Source organism: Strongylocentrotus purpuratus, unplaced genomic scaffold, assembly GCF_000002235.5.
Source record: "Strongylocentrotus purpuratus isolate Spur 01 unplaced genomic scaffold, Spur_5.0 spur5_scaffold_16, whole genome shotgun sequence".
In the NCBI taxonomy this organism is placed as follows: Eukaryota; Metazoa; Echinodermata; class Echinoidea; order Camarodonta; family Strongylocentrotidae; genus Strongylocentrotus; species Strongylocentrotus purpuratus.
This window is the reverse complement of record NW_022145601.1, coordinates 23520777-23540578: the sequence shown is the minus strand read 5'-3', so window position 1 is coordinate 23540578 and position 19802 is coordinate 23520777. Positions and strand designations below refer to the sequence as shown.

At 36.3% G+C, this 19802-nt stretch overlaps 1 protein-coding gene across 1 annotated transcript in view; it reads right to left on the bottom strand.

Moving 5' to 3' along the window:
- Positions 1–15516: 15516 nt before the first annotated feature.
- LOC580879 (serine/threonine-protein kinase mTOR) overlaps positions 15517–19802 on the bottom strand; it is a 43975-nt gene continuing 39689 nt past the window's right edge. The window contains exon 40 of the mRNA XM_030987484.1: positions 15517–15543. Coding sequence (XP_030843344.1) covers positions 15517–15543 — 27 coding nt within the window. The remainder of the gene's footprint in view (positions 15544–19802) is intronic.

Below are 19802 nucleotides of genomic sequence, written 5' to 3'. Positions count from 1 at the left end.
GATAAAGCCCCGTCCAGTTAATACAGTTTTCATGAGATACGTAAAGATTCGAGCGGGACCCTGATTCCTTATTGCGTTTCATTATACAATGTGCGTTATTCAACGTTTGTTATACAATGTGCGTTATACAACGTTTATTAATACAATAAATTCCGGTAGTCTGAATGAGGGGGAAGAGTCATCCTATATCTATTGTCCACTTCTTTTATTAGAAGTAGATATGTAATCTCTAAAGGGAAGAAGAACAGGTTACTCATAATTTTGAGTAATGCTAATACACTCTTTGACAAGCTATATATTCAGAAGGATAACAGTTGGTTTATCACTGACAGGTAATTTTTCAAGCTGGTGGATCCTTTATTCAAGTTTTTATAATCACAGGAAATTCATTTCTATGGTATAAAAAGCTGTCAAAATGAGGTTCACCACTAAATATTTGTCATTCTTAATGGGGTAAAAGACATTTTCACTACTGCAAAAGGGAATGCCCTTTTATGTGACCCAGATAATTATTACCAAGTATTGGCAAAAGGAAAGCCCTATTTTTATATCTTTTTTTAAATCAATTAATATCTTCATCTACAAATGTAAAGCCATGCATAAAAGGAGAATTAAACACCAAGAACATCATGATGGATATTCATATTAAATCCGGGTAGCTCAACTTCAACCTGGAGGGTGCTCAAGGTGCTACAATGATACTTAGATACAATTATGCTTACATTTACATTACATTATACATGGTAAAAAATGATATTAGTTAAAGTTGGCCATTAGATCAGTTTTCAGCAAATGCTCAATCTCCCATGATCTTCTGGTTTTAGGGATGATCAGAGTTGATGTATTGGCAGAATAGAGACCAAAACGACCAAGCTTGCGGAAGTTGAGTAGAGAAGAGATGTACTGTGGCGAGGAGAACTTCAAGGCACAGTATGTGGTCATTAGTACAAAGCACATTATAAAATAGGTAACTATTATTATTACTACTCAAGAAAGAAATTGGTGTTTAAATAATGTACCATGCACAAATGGAATCTCAAAGTTTGTTAGATTTGATGATACCCTTAATTACTCAATTATTGGAAAAGAAAAAAATTACATGTGAAGGCATACATGTAAAACCCCAATGAAAGAGTAGAGTTAAATGATGAATTAAATGATGAGTTTCAACTTTATGACTATAAATCATCTGTTTGGCGTCAGGAAAATGTGTAAAATGATATCTGTTAATGCCTGTCTGGCTCTGAACAGATCAAATAGAAATAAATAACCAAATTTTCAGTTTAAAAACAAAACAATGATGAATAAAAGAAACATAATTGTTGGTAATTCTATTTCATTTTCATGATTAGCCAAAAAAAGAAAGAAATGCCAACTGAATGTATCGAAAGTATTCAATGAAATTCAAAACGACTGACTTGCACATCCAATTTCCATGTTAGGCCTACATGTAAAAACACAAATATCATGATTCTTAATATACTGATATTACAGATCAAAAGAGGCCTGCAGACTACACTAAATTTCATCATTTATTCACTTTTCAGAACTCAAGGATTTTTCTAAATTTGACTTAATTTCTTCTCTCCCTCTGAATACATGTAACCTTGATGGAATATATTTACAAGAGACCAAGAACTAGATATCGATTTACCCTATAAAAAATGTCTGATTTGCAATTACAATATTTTGCTCCCCAGACGCATCCAATGGAACGGCTATGGAAGAACCAGTTCAGTGGTGATCGTGTAGCGATTATCAATACACGCAACGTGTCGGTAGTAACTCAATTAGACCTGTAGATACAGTACATGTATATACAAATGTGAAGCACGGATGAGAATCTTGCAACATCATAACAGTAGACTACATGTATCCATTGAGGCATTTGCCTGATAGTCCGGGCCAGGGCACATTAATTTGTCTTTAGGGCAGGCAATTTCAGAAGAAAAATCAGTAACTTTGAGCAACTTTTTTAAGTCACTTGTCCCATTTGGGGCACAATGAATGTGTTTACCAAAATAAGCATGACTAAACTCAAAACTAAGTGCGAAAACAAAATTGGGAAGAAGACACAACACTGTGAAGAAGCAATTTAACACATGGTTTTAGTACATTTTATACGTTTTTACTCTTGCAATTGCAGATATGAAAGGTACCACATGCATTTGGGGGTGGAGCAATTCATACTACTGGCTCCCGCCTCGTAACAATTGCATCTGTGAATTTAAGAGCGGGATAGACAAGAATGAAGATAATAAAAGACGATTGTCCGAGTACTTGGAACTCTGTTACATGTAGGTTCATTTCATTGAGATGAGGAGCTGAAGCAAACTCACACCTAGAAGAGCCCCACTTCCATTCATCTGTACATGATATATTATCTATGATTGCAGTACTTACGAGCACAGGAGAAACCCCTAACAGATCAATGCTGTTCAATACTAATGACCTACTTGGCGACTGCAACAGTTCACATGCCTTCTTGCATAAGGTTAATGAATGGCTCTAACCTTTTAAACATGGATAAGAAGCTATCAGGAAGCTTTACAAATGTGTTGCTTTCAAAACATTAAATGTGGCAAAACTTCTTAACACATTCCAAGGCAAGTTGATGAATACACCTACATAATCAGAGTATGTATTGCAGATTGAGGAATAATTGGTAAGCACACATACATGTACGTTGCTTTATAAGTTGAATCTTTTGATCAATAAACTGTGAAGACTCCTAGAATCACCAATTGCTTAAATATTGCAGAAAATGAAATACAATTAAGCTCAAAACAAAATTATGCGAATAATAAAACACCCATTTAAAAAAAATTCAAGGACCACCCATTGCTCGTCATCTTAAAATGAGAACCAGTCCGTGCAATTACTCAATGAGCTACTGTGTCGCTGTCAACCTAAAAAACAATATTACACAGGACCTTTTTTGTTTGTTAACCTGTTGAATTCCTTCCAAAGCATACAAATTACTGGGTAAGGAAGACAAATATAACAAGTCCTAGTGAAAAAATGTGAGAAAATGTGAGAAAATGTGATGCTGTTTGCTTCCAGTGTACCCTACAGTCTTGTAAAGTGTACATACATAATGAAGATATCAGCAAAGGGGCACCACTAACCTACATTCGTTGTTGTCGACAAGCCTCATCTTTTTAATTTGTACTCATCTATGAAAGACCTTGACTTCTACTTGTGCATCTTCATCTTAATAGTCTCATCCACATCTGCAATCTTAAATCGTTGTACGCGGCAAGCTTCTATACTGGAAGGCTTGGCTAAAGACATGATTCATTTTGTTTCATTTTCAACATAAAGTTACTATTTAGCCATTTGGGTCTGCGTACACTAATCAGATATCAAAGCGAGAAGCAAAGAAATGGTTTCAAAACAAAAGAAAGGAGTTCTTCTGAAAGAGAACAAGACTGATGCATCAAAGAATACCCCCCCCCCCCACATTTCCGGCCCTTTAATTCATATCAATATCTAGCTCTTTCATTTTCCAAACGTGATAATGGAATGTGGAAATTTAGCTACACATGTATTTTGAGCACCCCTAAGCTCCCTAACCCACCCCCTACATGAATATAGTGAATTTGACAGAAATCCATGATTTCCTCAAATCCCTAAAAACCCTTGATAAATCCAAGCTTCATGCAAACCTCTTCAAAAACAACCTTGTATACATTCCAATGCCAGTATTAGCTATGTTCACATAAGAGTAGACCTGCTTAACTTCGAGAGAAATATTTTCGTGAAGATAGATTGCTGAAGGCTCCCGTTAATGAAACATGTGAACAAGTCTCTAAGAAATTACTTGCTCCAAGTCTATTATCATACAGATATTGACTTGCAGGGTGTGTAAGATAAGGTTTTATTTTATTTAATAATAATAATAATAATGCCTCCTTATATAGCGCACATGTCTGTCACGTTGTGACGCTCCTGGCGCTTACCCTGGCTTTAGCAAGGCAGCCACTGCGGCGCTCTAGCATTTCATGGAAGAAATTCCTGCCAGGTACCCATTTACATCACCTGGGTTGAGTGTGGCAAATGTAGATCAATGTTTTGCCAAAGGACATTAGTGCCGCGGCGGGACTCGAACCACGGCCCTTAAGATCGACAGTCCATCAACGTATCTACTGTTGTTCTTGTTTGTATTACATTTTGAGGAATAAAACAAAATTACTAACCCAAAAAAAAAGTATTTATATTTTATTACAACATTCTTGAAGAAAATCTTCTTGAAAACATGGCTCATCGCTGGTGAATGAGGCTTCCACTCTTAATCCATTTCCACAACCCACACCACAGGCCAAATATGTAAGTGTATCTGTCATACCTCAGTTTATGAAATTAAGGGGAAAGAAACCGTTCTGCACTTCTGCCACCTGGTTCAACCAGTCTAATATCCAGTATTGGTTACTTCTTAAACTGCAAGGTATATTCGATATAGAATTCCCTCAAAAATTATTTCCATATGTCATCGGCTCCAATTAAAGGTGTTTGTGGTGAGTAAACAACTAGGGGGAAGTTCACATATGATTCATTATCAAATTAATTGCAAAATCCTCTCATGAATATCAAATGCCTGTGATTTCAAATGCTTGTGTAGTGTGATTGGTTTGGTTTAGGAGGGGAGGGGAGGGGAGGGGAGGGGAGGGGATGGAAGTAATCTGCCTATATTGACTAAAGGAAACAACTGTCAAATTGCATTGCACAAATTTTGTGTATTTCTCAATTCAAGAGCACTGAAATTTGTTGAAACATTTAGGCCTAAGATTCTTTGTACAATGTACATGTACATGTAAATGTAAATTGTACATGTTATCCTGAGTAATGTGCGATGAAATCTTTTTGTCCGAACTTCTGCTGTTTCATTTAATTTTTAAAAAGTATTAGACACATTTTCAGATGACAGCACTTGCTTCCGTTTGCCAAAGTAGGGCATCACATGTAAATGTAAATTGTAGACATGTTATCCTGAGTAATGTGCGATGTAATCTTTCTGTCCAAACTTCTGCTGTTTCATTTAATTTTCAAAAAGTATTTGACACATTTTCAGATGACAGCACTTGCTTCCGTTTGCCAAAGTAGGGCATCACTGAATTTACATCAATACATATCCATGTAAATATATTAAAAATTGAATAAATGTCAGACAATTAAGTTATGAATTAAACATGATTATATCCCTATTAGGAACCAATTTTAAGCTCCATTGTCTTCAATTGAACTCAAAATCCCTTCTTTTAAACGACTATGGTTCTTTATGTTGTCCAGCAACAAGAGATAACAATATTATATGCATGTACCATGAACTTGTCACACATAATTTTTACTTCATGCAGGCCACCAATGGCAAGGTTCAAATGCCAAACTCATTCCAAGGCCTTGTTAATGAACTCATTAAAATATCCGTGTACATAGAGATACACAGAAATAGGGCGCAGAGATACAGAGACAGAGAGAGACAGAGAGAGATAGATAAATAAAGAAAGACAGAGAGGGGGAGTGATAAAAAGAGGAGCGAATAAACTAGGATGAGTTATTAAATGCCAATGAAATATCAATGTGCACTTAACAGAAGGGTGTTTTGAATGGAGCAATTTCTTTGGAAGTAGAATAAATCAGGAGTTCCTGATCAAGTGGGTAAATCAAGTGGATATCTGGCAGGAATTAATTCCTTGAATTGCTAGTGTCATAATGGCAGCCATGCTAAAGCTGGGGACAATAATGTGGAGCGCCAGGAGTGTCATGTCTGACAGATATGAGCGCTTTATACAAGAACCCACTATTATCATTATTATTACATATTCATGGGAAGAGCTGTACTATTTCATCATGTTATATTCAATAATAGCACCTGATATGTACTTCCCCCTAGGATGTTAGTGTACTGGTACATGCATCCCTCTTTGACAATGTTCCAGCGCTTTATTCTCATAACTCACTTTGGACTAGGGTATTCTGCATTAGTAGCAGTGGACAAATATATATCTTCCTTCTTTATTAACATTGGCAAAATCAACATTTTCCTTGATGAATCGCATTTACATTAAAAACAAATGTCAAATCTATATTGAATAAGAGTCGTAGTTCACATACGTTGCAGAAAGTACCATTTACAATAGAAAATAATGATGCATTTGTCTAAACTCTAAAAAGTTCCTTTTTTATTGATATTCATTTTCCCATCCAACTTTCATAAAAACTCATAGTCTGTGAGAACATGATATCAATAACGTTCACATTTTCTCACGTATGTTCAATCATTTTTGTTTGTACATTTATTCTACAAAAAGATATGATACCCTAGGCCATGATTCGCAAGGCCACAAAGTTTTACATCTCATCTCTAATGGGTTAACTTTTATTTCAAACAGTTTGGATCATATTATTCGCCCTTGATCAAAAGGCCGGAAATCTGGAAACATTCATGATAAGACAAATTTAATAATTTTTTTTTTTTTTTTTTCGTCAGCCATTGGCTCATTTCACGGCCAAGCAGAAATTAAAAGGCCCGTTTACACATACAAAAAAATATTTTGTAAAAAATCATGTTGGTCTTGTACTAAACTTGGTCTTATATCAAACTAAATTGGGTTAGTTTAATACTAAATTAATCTGCATTGGTCTTGCAATCAAATAATGTTTGGTTTATAGTCTTACTGTTCTAAACTAACTGAACTGGGGAGGAAAGGTTGGATAGCTTAGGGATCAGTCCCAATTCTGACCCCAAAGCTTGGGAGTGTTCATACATCAATCCTAGGGTTGATAGTGGATAAACAATGGAGCAAAATGGCTGACAAGTGTGAAAGGTCATCATTTCAATTTATTTTTAATTGGTCCGAATTGTTAGCCAAAAGTAGGCAGAGTGGAAAACTGTAAAAAGAAGTTCTTTTCTTTTAAATTTTAGTATCAACAATGTATGTTTGCAATTGCCAATATAGACATATATACTGTAGGTTAATCCTACACATCAATAGTTTCAATACAACACAAAAAAGCTCCAAATCAAGTTCAACACATTCTTGGCAAAGACAATACAGCTAATTGTTGCAATCACAACTTGATAAAGACACTAATTCGTCATGAAATCCCCATCTATCGGTACAGTCTTCAAACAAACTGAAAATCAAAAGTTTTGTGGAACGGCGGGAGCTGGCTTTCATCATCGCTTGGCAACCGTATCATCATTGAGCCGCTGGTCAGGAAACCAGAGGATGGCATCACGAAGCAGGAGACGAGGCAAGGAGGACATACACTTGGATCATCACCAAGCTAAAAAGGTTACAAGTTGTTTCAAGCTTTAAAGCCCCTCTGCACTAGCTTGGCATGGAGGGATTACACCTCCCTGCAAGGTCAGTGGAAGGTGGTTATCTCATTAAATCAGCTCTCAATTAACATAAGAAAAAGGGCATCATGGGGGATCACCAGGTACCGCTTAGGCATTGTTGGCTTTATAGAGGGCGCAAGTAGCTACAATGTATACATGTAAGTAGTGCAGTGGGGCTTTAATACTAGTTTCAATGTTTATTTGTGCATTCATGGCTCTTTCCCCAACGTTTGCATGCTGCTTCATGTACCAAGTAACCTCCAAGTTCATTAATTTCCTGCCTTAAAGCCCCACTGCACTTTTTATAGCTTCTTGTGCCCTCTATATAGCAAACAGTGCCTAAGCGGTACCCGTTGGTCCCCCATGATCCCCTTTTTCTTATGTTAATTGAGAGCTGATTTGATGAGATAACCACCTGTCAGTGACCAGCAGGGAGGTCTAATCCCTCCTGGCCAAACTAGTGCAGACATGCTTTAATACTAGTTCCAATATATATTTGTGCATTTATGGCCCTTTTCCCATCATCTGCATGCTGTTTCATGTACTACGTAAACTCCAAAATCAATAAATTAATTTCCTGCCTTAAATGGTTCTTGGGTGCTCAATCTCCTTCTCCAGCTACGTGTATGGTTGCTCTGGGCTTTTTCATAAAAAAATATAGGGTTAGGTAACCTACATGTAGGTTTTCAATTGTGTTTTTCAATAAAAGGGCAAGTGCCTTCTTCCTTGGGGCACTACTCAAAATATATGATGGATAGCATTATTATCAATGTTTAGAATTTGGTATTAAAGTACAGGATATTGGTCATGGGTCAATTGGCACCAGAGCATGTGTCCTACAAACTAGTTCTTGATGTAGCTAAAGCCTAGGTCACAAATGCAGTTACGAACTGCTACGAACGCCGTACGAACGATCTTCAGACCATGGAAAAAAAGGGAGATTCATACGAATGCATCGTTCATACGAACCTTTGTGACTGTAGCTTAAACTGACATACCAAAGATGGATGGAGACCCGATTCTCATGGCAGACTTGGACTATGGATTGCACTGTTGTCGGGTGAGCCGTGGTACAACTTTTAAATGTAAATGTGAAGAACTAAAGAGAAACTGTGATTTTGTCCGCTCATATCTGCTCAATTAAAGGCATTCATGAAGGAATATTTTTTAATATGAATTCACAAGAAACGCCATTTGCAACGATGCAATGAATGCAGTATGAACGATGTAAACACTAAATTCACAGTAAAAAAATTACAAACACAGATTCAAGCCATACATTGCTGTATACTGCATAGATATGCTGTAAGCAAGGGGCACTCCTCTCATAAGGGCAAAAGGATTGCCAAAACTGTCAATACTCAACTGTCCAACTTCATCACCATTAAATCTAGTCCACGCATTTTTCATACTGTATGAGAAGTCATACAGAGTCCACTCCATATCGCATTTAACTTCTACATGTACTTCCACGTACACTTGAGTAATCATCTGTAATACATTAGATTCAATTACATTTAAGATCTTGCAGCTGCAATGAACATTATACCTACATTTTAAAACTAAACCAATTATATCAGGGGTGATAGTGAGCACTAAAAAAAAAATAGGTTTTTTGTTTTCCCCCTCAACCACGCCCCTTTGAGTAAAAAAAAAAAAAGAGGATTCGCGGGGAAAAAATGGCATCTAACAACATTCCCCCTTTCGAGTAAGAAAATTGGGACAAAATTGGGAAAATTGGGGGAAAAACAGGGCAAAATAGGGAAGAATAGAGAAAATAAGAGGGAAATCAGGAAAATCAGGATAAAATAGGGAAGAAAAAAAAAATTGGGATTTTTTTTTTTTAATCGGGAAGAAAAAAAATTGGGAAAAAATTGGGAAAAATAAAAAAAATCAGGAAACCGATTTAAATCAGGTTTTTATCAGACCTGTTATATACATGTAAATGTATGTGTGTACATGTGTTAAGTAACCAATTAATAAGATTACGTGGTCAAGTTCAAGAAGTCTAGCTATAAAAAAAAATTCCTCTCTTTTCCTCCATCTTAGAGCAATAACTCGCTTTACCAAACTCCAACATTCAATGGAAACTGCACAGAAATATACATGAATTACTCAAATGGATTATATATTATTTTTATTCCAACAAGAATATCATCTCATCGACCTGTACAAAACTGAAGGAGACAATTAATTTTCTATTTTTACCCAGACATCCTCAACGATTACCAAAGACAGTTCCATGTTCTCGAGAACACAGGTTCACTGAACGTTCGTTCCTGTCATCGTATCATACATCGAATTGGGCTAGATATATAGCTCTGATAGGCCGCTGAAACTATTTCAGGACTGATGTCGGGAACTGAAAGATGACAGGGGAAGGCCAGAATGAGTTGGTAGAATTAAACCAATAACATGTATAAAGTGAATGTGTAATAACATCTTAAGTTGTACTTTTCGAGGAGGCTCCAAGCTAAAAATAATTCCAGAATTTAATTTGAACAACATCCTAGCCTTCCGATGAGGGTAGGCCTACATGAGTACGTTCCTTTAATAGTTGCACCCCTTCAAAGTCTTCTCGCTCTATCTCTATCTACAGATCTTTTTTCTCATCCCTTTTCAAACCCATTTATAGACCAACTTACGAGTCGAAACCTCTACATTAATCCTTCTGTGCCACTTATTTCACAAATGATTATAAATAAACTTTTGAGACCTATTTTCAGGTCTAATTCAGGTGAAATTGGGAATGAAATATCTTCAAAGTAAACAGTGCATACAAGTGCTGGTTCCGCTTTCAACATAAGAATTTTTTTCCTGATCCATACAAACTTACAGCCTACATGTATATGTAATTTGCCAATAGCATTGAAAGGTTCAAGTTCATACCATACATGTATATATCAAAATAAATGTGCAGGCCACTTCCATCCTCCTAAATTGTAAATAAAGACTTTTTCATTTTGTCAATTATTGAAAACATTTATTCTCTAGTCACCAATCTATCTTTAGATGGATCAAAATCTAAAGAAATCTTTTGAAAGTGTTGGGGGAAAAAATCAGCTACTCTAATAACATTACATTTGTAAAGATTTTTAAACTCAATTTACAGAGTACAGCATCAATGTTATTTTTTAAAAGGTCCAAGAAATCAACCCGCTGTACAAATATATACAAATATATTACACACTATTTAACAGAAGATATTTTTGTAATATTAAACCAAAATACAACATTTACCCTTCTCGTTCCTTAGAGACCATATCCGACTAAAAAATGAAATGGATGAATTATTTATCTACGGAAAGCTTATAAGCCATAGATTACAATAAAATCAATTATATGCCATTTGAGTGTCTGTCAGAGGGGTGCGGAAAATGAGGTTTTAATTTGCTTTTGCACAATAATGAAAGGGTAAATACTTTTTATTCTACATTCATTGTTTTCTATTTATATCAAGTTGTATTTTCATCGGATAGGGTCTTTAATAGTTAAAAATCTAACTAACATCACGCGAGTGTGCGCAAGACGCACCCTAATTAGGAACTAGCCGTACCTTGGGACACGGGTAATCAATCCCATCACCGAGAGTTTCTCAAAAATAATGACAGACGGCAAAGATATGACCGAATCCTGAGCGATAAAAAGCGCCAATTATAAGAGGAAATAACTTCCTAAGCAATATCTAAGAGGATTTCTGGAGATAAGTGAATCTGAAAATCTGAATTCTGAAGTGATATTAGTCTGGAGTCTGGGACTACCTGGTAATACCTGGTAATCCTTAAAATAGGTGAAATGTCTGTGGCTTTTAGGGCATACATTATGGAGGCACTAGAATAAGTAATCAGATAATTCTGATTAAGCCGATGGATTAGAGAGTCTTAATGACCTATTCCTTGCTATCCAGCTTACATTACAAGCTTAGAGGATGATCCTTAATAACAAATTGTATTATTCAAGACTTAACGTCTGCAATTGGAGAAAAGTATATGAATGAAATGTTTGGTGGGATTTTTGTTGTCATCAGTACAAATTTCAAACAGGAATTACATATATGTACATGTATTTATATCAAAGGCTACAGAAACTGTTTCAGATCCCAGGAACTCCCATACCTAATTTCTTTTGGAAAAAAGCAAGCAAACAAATCTTCTTCAAGACGTTTAATATATTTCAATTATTTTGTTTTTAACTCAAAACACTTTGCATTCCTAATGAATGCAAATTTTCAGAGTTCGATCAAAACCCTGCCTCTCTATGTGCAAAGTAAAAACCAAAATAAAAGAATGAGCCCCCCAAAAAATACAGGGAGTTGCCCCGTCCACCCCACCCCCACCCATTACCCCTATGGTCACTATCATGGATTTTCTGAAATTTGGGGGCCTATTGAACAAGATCACACCCCCCCCCCTCCCCCTCCCATCACCCTCACCCCCTTCTTGAATAAAAACAAAATTGGCTAATATCATGTACAAGATTTGGAAAGTGAGAATTTCGTATTTGTGGTACTACTGGTACTGCCAAACTGATTGAAACGTGTTGACGCAGTATGCCTAACAGCTAAGGGATCGGCTTGGAGGTGCCTAAGGGATTGGCTCGGAGGTGCCTACATCAATCAGAGCGTAATGTGGACATCATCAGACTTGATTGGTGTTGACAATGATTTCACTTCCATTGATTAACTGCCTTATTAGCCTGATGAAGGACGAGGGTTGACTCACTGTGTTAGGCTACATCAAGGTGCTACATCGAGGCAATAAGGTGCAAGCAGAACTAGAAAATATCTCTATTCCTGGGCCCGTCTTATAAAGAGTTGATATTAATCGCAACTACATGTCATGTATTTACATAATTTTGTGTAAATTTGTCCTTTTATCTTCTTAGTATGCCTTTATTTGACGTTCATTTACTTTTTATACTTTTACTTTTGTATATTTAACTGTGTTTCTGTCTTTTCAATGCAAATGTTGATATAAATTAAATTAAATTCAATTCAATAAGAGATAGGAGACAGCAAACTTGCGATTGATTAGAGGACTTGTGATTAGAGGACTTCATTTGGATCAATCGCAACTCTTTATTCATAAGACAGGGGCCCAAAACTAGAAATGACCTCCATTTGTGTAGTTTTCGAGATTTCTTTTCCTTTGTAATCACTCATTTGCTACTGATAAAGTTCTTTTCAAATGATTTTATTCGCTCCATCTTATTCTTCTTAATGACATTTCACTCTTAGGCACCCTTGGACCAACAGGTAAAATTCCAGATAAATCTTTTAATTTAATGATTTTCTCCACCACTTCAGCTCCATTCAATCGACATTTAAAGATGTCATTGCATAACGTCTAAGAAAGAAAAGATTTGAAATCATAAGTAGTGGAATAATGTTGCATATCATTTTTTAAATCCCCTACTTCAAACCAAATGCAAGCTATGTGTACATTTATAACTCCTGAATGTTTATGAACATGCGGGGTTTCATGAAACAAGGAAATACATGCAGATATCAGGGGGGAAAGACATGAAAAAGTACCACGTTGCTACACAAAATTTCCCCAAATCAATCTTCTCCTTCCTTCCTTAGAACTACTAAAATAAACCATCTCATGAAGTCAGTCGGAGGATTGAGATAATAAGAGGAAACACCCTGTCTTGGCACACGCACTGATTTCTGGAGATAACTGACGATGTCTAGCAAACGAACGGGACAACCAAAGCTTTCCCCAAGCGTCACTTGCTTCATTTAAAGGTAAGAAATCAGGATTTATCTTGGAGGTCGTATTCAATTTGAATTTTAATACTGATAACTTATATGTCATTAAACACTTAGAATTGTTTGTCATACCAGGGAGGTGTTTCACAAAGACCAAGATCGACTTATGTTGGACTTGAACTATAGCAGGCCATTTATGCCACTGGTTGCTCTCACCATTATTTTAGATACTATTTTTTCCTTCAATAACAAATTATTAAAAAATGTAACTTCTGTAGATTTGTGACCATGATTTGTACATGTACGTCCCTTGAGAGATCAATGCCAGTAAATAGTGAGAGCAAACAGTGGCCTGCCATAGTTAAGTCCAACTTAAAGTCGATCTTAGTCTTTGTGAAACACTCCTCAGGCCAACAAACTATACACAAGTTTTGTATTTGAAGAATGAACTTTGTACAGTCAAACCTGTGCATTGAAGTCATCCAAGGGAAACAGAAAAAGCATGGACACTAGAAACAGGTGGCCTTTGTAGACAGGTTCTAAAACACACCTTTCCTCTCCAGGGAGATTTAATACATGTTCACTATAGACATGTGGCCTTTATAGGGAGGTGGCCACTAAGACAGGTTTGACTGTATTATATATTTAGGGCTATCTATAGCTGTCTTGCCTTGTAATAAATCACTATATTTCAACAAAGTCAAATTAACTTTGAAGTTCATGCCTAATAGATTTTTCAGTCGCTCAAGTAAACATTTAAAATTAATAGACACCAGGACAATACTGATTGATGTTTTCTTCGTATTTGGTTAATGAAGGCTAGCCATACATTTGTAGCTGTAATGCCAAAGCTGTATTGTCAGGTGAGATTGCAATTTGCCTTTGAATTTAATTTAATGACCGATCAATTAGTCACAAGTTAACACTTAAAATTCTTCGTCATATCAGGGCCATGCAATAATAACATCCGCAGGCCACAGGTGTCTTGCAACAAGGGTCTTTGACATTTGTAGATGAAGACCAGTAATGGTCATTACATTGAGAAAGAAACGTTGTGGAATCGATTATAAAAGGTTAATCATCTAGCATATAAGTATTGGTGTGTACTGCAAGGTTCTGGAATCATCAAAATGATAAGAAATTTGGCCCAGTCTTGGTAAAGTTACAAGCACTGTATACAGAAAGATATATATGGGACTATGCGACACGTGCGCGATATCAATCAGGTCCAAATAGATATAATAATTTACCAAAAATATCAATTAGTAGGCAGTTTCTTGGCAAAATTTGTATCATCACGTATTAGTTAAAACATATTCTTTCACATGATTGGTGAAAGAGCTTCCATTTCATTTTTTGAGAGGGGGGCGTTTCCAAAACTGGTCTTTACCTTTAAGGTGGTTATAGGTTAGGTAAGAGATTTTGTTTAGATATTATTGAAATCAAATTCATTTTGAATTCCATGACCTATCAATTAGAACCTAAATCACACTTTTGTCGTATCAGGGCCATACACAAACTATAGGTTTAGGTTAGTATACATCCTTTCTCTATCAAATTGGCTCATCCCTGGCCATAGACACCTTGCTATTAGGGTTTAACAGGTAACCAAGTAATAAAAAACTCTAGAAGTCAAATTCAATTTGAATTCTGAATCAATTAGAGCTTATATCTTGCTATTGTCATCTTAGGGCCACAGGCAAACTGGCAAACGAGACCCTTTTCTAATTAGATGAATCACGACTGGTCAAAGAAGACTTAACACTAATTGGTCTCTGCAGGGTATTATTGTGTAACAAATTTGTGATTTTCTTTCGAGGTCAAATTAACTTTGAATTTCACAACAAAACTATTACAGCCTAAATCAAACCTTTGTCACATCAGGGCTATGTAAAAATTGGGGCTAAGGCCTTTTTTTATTTGGTCATTAAGGGCTTGCCAAATCTTCAATTGTGGCCATTTGAATCTTTCAATTAATTTATTATAGTGGGTCAAAGTCTTATTTGATTATCCATTGGAAGTTATGTAGTCATGTAGCCTACCAATGTCCCTGTTCACTTTTTTTATATTTCTGTTTAATGCATATAATCTTTGTCAAAAGTAATTATAATGGAATAATAATAATAAAAATAATAATATGTCGTTTACTCAGGGTAGCCATATCAAGTTTGATACTGTTCTCCCTGAGGGCCCTGCAATCGTATTAGATGATGATGAATTATGTTAAATAATAAATAGAAAATACCCCCCCCCCCCCACCCCTTTCAAACCAAATTCCTTAATTCCCATAAAAATGTTCAATTTACAGTGTACCTCATAGTCATACAGATAACTAAATGCCACATATAGAAGTTATGTAGGCCGGATTCACTTTCTGTGTTAAGTTAAACTTCACTGTAATTTATAAGTAAGGAATTCTTTCTCCATAAAGATCAAGAGCCAGCATTATAACAATGCCTCATTTCACAAAGTCAATTACGCAGATCTGTACAAGCACAAAAACAACACATCGGCTCAATGTATACTTGTACATACATGTAGGCCCATTTACACCTCCCTAATGTATTCACCGTTTTGAAAAATCATAGATTTTTTGGTATTCCATTTACGCTACTGGTAAAACCCATAAAAAATGAGTTTGCTCGTATCAATTTTTGGTGAGTAGTGTGCATGCGCCCTGTATGCATTAGCATGGGAGCAAGGAGAGTCATGTGTGCAAAGATCTGTGAAACTTTGGCAGGCGTTAAAAAACTACACTCCAGAGGTGGTTTTTTGTTGTTGATTTTGTGTCGTGTTTGTTAGTGGTTGCTAAGCAAATACCGGCGAAACAACGGAATGTGAGATTAAATTAAATAAGATTAAATCTACCTGAAATAACTATCTTGTCCTTCCTTTTAATACATACACTGTACTAAACAATCTGCTAACTATTTTTTAGTTTTTCATGGCCTTGATGAATATGGTTTCCTTTTGACAGTCAATGAGACACCATTTTAGTTCATCAAAAAAGGACTTTGTTCAATTTTCTTACACTTTTTTAATGACTCAATTTACTGTAGACTTTTCTACACAAATGATAATTAATCCTTGAAGGTTTCTTAAAATGTTTTGCTATTCCTCTGTACAATATGGAGCCTTGATGTGCTGATGGGGGTAATTGAGCCCATTGTTCCATGTTTGTGTTAGCGTTAACAAAATTGGAGACATAATGATGTACACGTAAATTTTCAAGACTTTTCAAGAAAACAAATGGCTCAAGCACCTACAGGGTGTATAAACAATGACATGTGTCCCCCTCCCTTCAACTCAACTCCCCTCTCCCTCCCCCTCTACTCCCCCTCCCCCTGACCCCATAAAATCTTTAATTATACTTTTATTCTATTTGTTAATAATAATAATAATAATCCGGTTTTTTATATAGCGCTCAATACACCGATCCAACGATGTACCTAAGCGCTTTACAGATATATTATTATCCCGGTCATCGGATTCAGGCTTACCCGCACACAATGTATGCACATTTTCCACTCATATGCACTCATATTGAGAAAAAAGTTTGTGAGAACATCCTTTTTTCCACAATATAGACAAATAATAGAAGAAAATTCCATCGTAGATTTTGGGCCCTCCCAGACACTCCAGTGCCAGTCATCAAAGCACAGGGATGCATTGAAGTCCTAAGGTTTCCTCGATCAAAAAACATTAAATTGACAGGCTAAGCTGTCTTTACTACTAATATCATCAGCCTACAGTGCGCCCTATACACCCACAAACCTGCTCAAATCCTTTGAAATAATGAATGAATGAATGAATGAAATCACTGTTTTGTGAGTGAAAAGAAGCCTCATGTTTACACAGTCCCGTCTATGCCTTTTGGGGGGAAGGGGGAGGATTGATTTATTTATAGGCATTTTACTTGGAAAACCCGATGCTGGTTATATTGTATAAAGTACAGAGGTATGCAGACAACAGATTTTATGACCAATTTAAAATTTAAAGGTTTCCTCGATCAAGAAACATTAAATTGACAGCCTGAGCTGTCTCTACTAAAGCAAATACATCATTAGCCCTATACACCCAAGAAACCTGCTCAAATCCTTTGAATGAATGAATGAAATCACTGTTTTCTCCTAGTGAAAAGAAGCTTCATGTTTGCACAGTCCCGTCTACCCGGTACGCCTTTTGGGGGAAGGGGGAGGATTGATTTATTTTTAGGCATTTTATTTGGAAAACCTAATGTTGGTATATGGTAGAAAGTACTACAGAGATATGCAGACAACAGATTTTACGACCAATTTAAAATTCAAAGGTTTCCTCAATCAAGAAACATTAAATTGACAACCTGAGCTGTCTCTACTAAAGCAAATACATCATCAGCCCTACAATGTGCCCTATACACCAAGAACCCGCTCAAATCCTATGAAATAGTGAATGAATGAATGAAATCACTGTTTTCGCTGAGTGAAAAGAAGCCTCATGTTTGCACAGTCCCATACATGTATATGCCTTTTGGGGAAAGGGGGAGGATTGATTTATTTTCAGGCATTTATTCGAAAAACCCAATGTTGGTATATTGTAGAAGGTACAGAGGTATGCAGACAACAGATTTTATGACCAATTTAAAATTAACCGTCCTCATAAAAGGGTTAAAGAAAGCCTATTAAGGTACATGTATTCACCATCATCATGCTGAAATCCTATTTGTTTTTTGTGTAAAACTCGCAGGCACCAGGCCAGGTAATAAAAGTGTAGCGCCTAGAGTGTCAGGTCTGACAGACACTCACTGCAGACTGTAGATAAAAGAACCCACTATTATCAGTCGAGTGTACCAATACCCAAAACATGTTTTGCTCTTGTCTCTTGATGTAAGGTGTTCCTATATTAAGTATGATACGGCATTGCCTCAAAATAGGTTGCGCAGTAGGACTGTTTGAAAGTCTGTTGTGCTTTCCTGAGCGACTGTGCATACGTGTACATGTATTTACTTGGAAATGCCTAATGTTGCTGTGGTTACGAGATGGTTACTCATAATTTCAGCTCACACTTTCAGGGGTTTCGCTGAATATCATTTAAGGCCATACACCAAACTTATTCATCCCTTTCTTTCTTGTTCACACTTCAGCTTGATGTTTCAATACCAATCAAATTGACATTCTAGGAATGCTAGCCTTTAATCCACAGTGAACTCCACTTCAGCATGAATTATCCCTTGTGTGCATCAAAAATAACATGACGTGTCATGAGCGAACATGATCCAAGTTGTACTATTGGTACCCTGCCAAATACAAGATGACAGAGACAACTCTTGCTCTCATGCTCTCGCTGTTATCTAAAAAGAAAAGGCTTTTAAATCCCCACTGCACTACTTATAGCTACTTGCGCCCTCTATATAGCAAACAATGCCTAAGCAGCGTCCATTGGTCCCACATGGTCCCGTTTTACTTATGTTAATTGAAAGCTGATTTAATGAGATAACTACCTGTCAGTGACCATGCAGGGAGGTCTAATCCCTTCTGGCAAAACTAGTGCAGATAGGCTTTAACACTAGTCAAAGCTTATGGATCATCCTCGGCTGAATACCTAGTGTATATACTGATGCTTGGTTTTATCTCGGTCTTAATTGATTTGTATAATTTAAAAACCAAACAAAAATCAAGAATTGGGTTGAACTTTGAGGAGAATGGGCGCATACAACATTTGCATCCTTGAGGCATTCCACTGCAGTATGTTTACCTTTTCCTTTCTTTTCTTTTTTCTTTTTTTAATGAAAAAGTAAACATTCAATGTTATATGCAAAAGGCAACCTTCAAACATCAAACAAACTACTTCACACCCTCACTACTTCAGCGAAACATTCAGCATGAGAACATAGAGAATGAGAAAACGTCCAGGGCAGCGTCCCATGAAACCCTCATAAGTACAAGTTCACCGACATCCCATTGAAACATGTGTAGTTTAACACAGGTTTCAATGGGATGTCGGTGAAATTGTACTTATGACGATTTCATGAAATGCTGCCCAGGTTCCAAGACAATAAAATGCCTCGCTACAGATGCTTCTCTTTTTAATTTTGTTTTTGAAACACTGTAAATTCTGTGCGAATTTTTTTAAAGAGAGCATCAAAAATTTACTTTAACTGACAATGGATACCAAAACTTGGCAATGGCCTCTACACTACAAGACTTGGACTAATGCAATTTATAGCATCAATCATAACTCTCTATCACTAGCCAATCAAATCCTAGTTTCAGTCGTGACTCATTTTCATACATTAACTACATGTATGATCAGTTTATTTCAGAACTGGGTCTATGGCCTATATATCATCAAACTTATCATCAAACTTATCATCGACACTGCCAACTTTAAATAGGAAGTTTAGTATTCTTTTGAGTAGAACATGAGTATTCTCCCGATGAAATTTCCAAGTATTCACAGAACATAAAGGCTCATCTTTATTTTAAAAAGTTGAGCTTCAATCATGATTCTTCTAATTGAAAGGATACTAATAATCTGGATTCACGTAGCACTTTTTACTAAAAATCTTCAGTCGCTGACAAATTGTCCACAATTTCTATTACATGATGAGTATTCAGACCATGTACCCGTTGTGGTGACACATGGCAAATTCAAAACGACCAATAAGAGAGAGAGATTGGGTAGTACAATCTATGCATCGGTCACACACAATGCGTATTGGATGGGATTATCACTACCAGTAACAGTCACTATTAATACCATCAC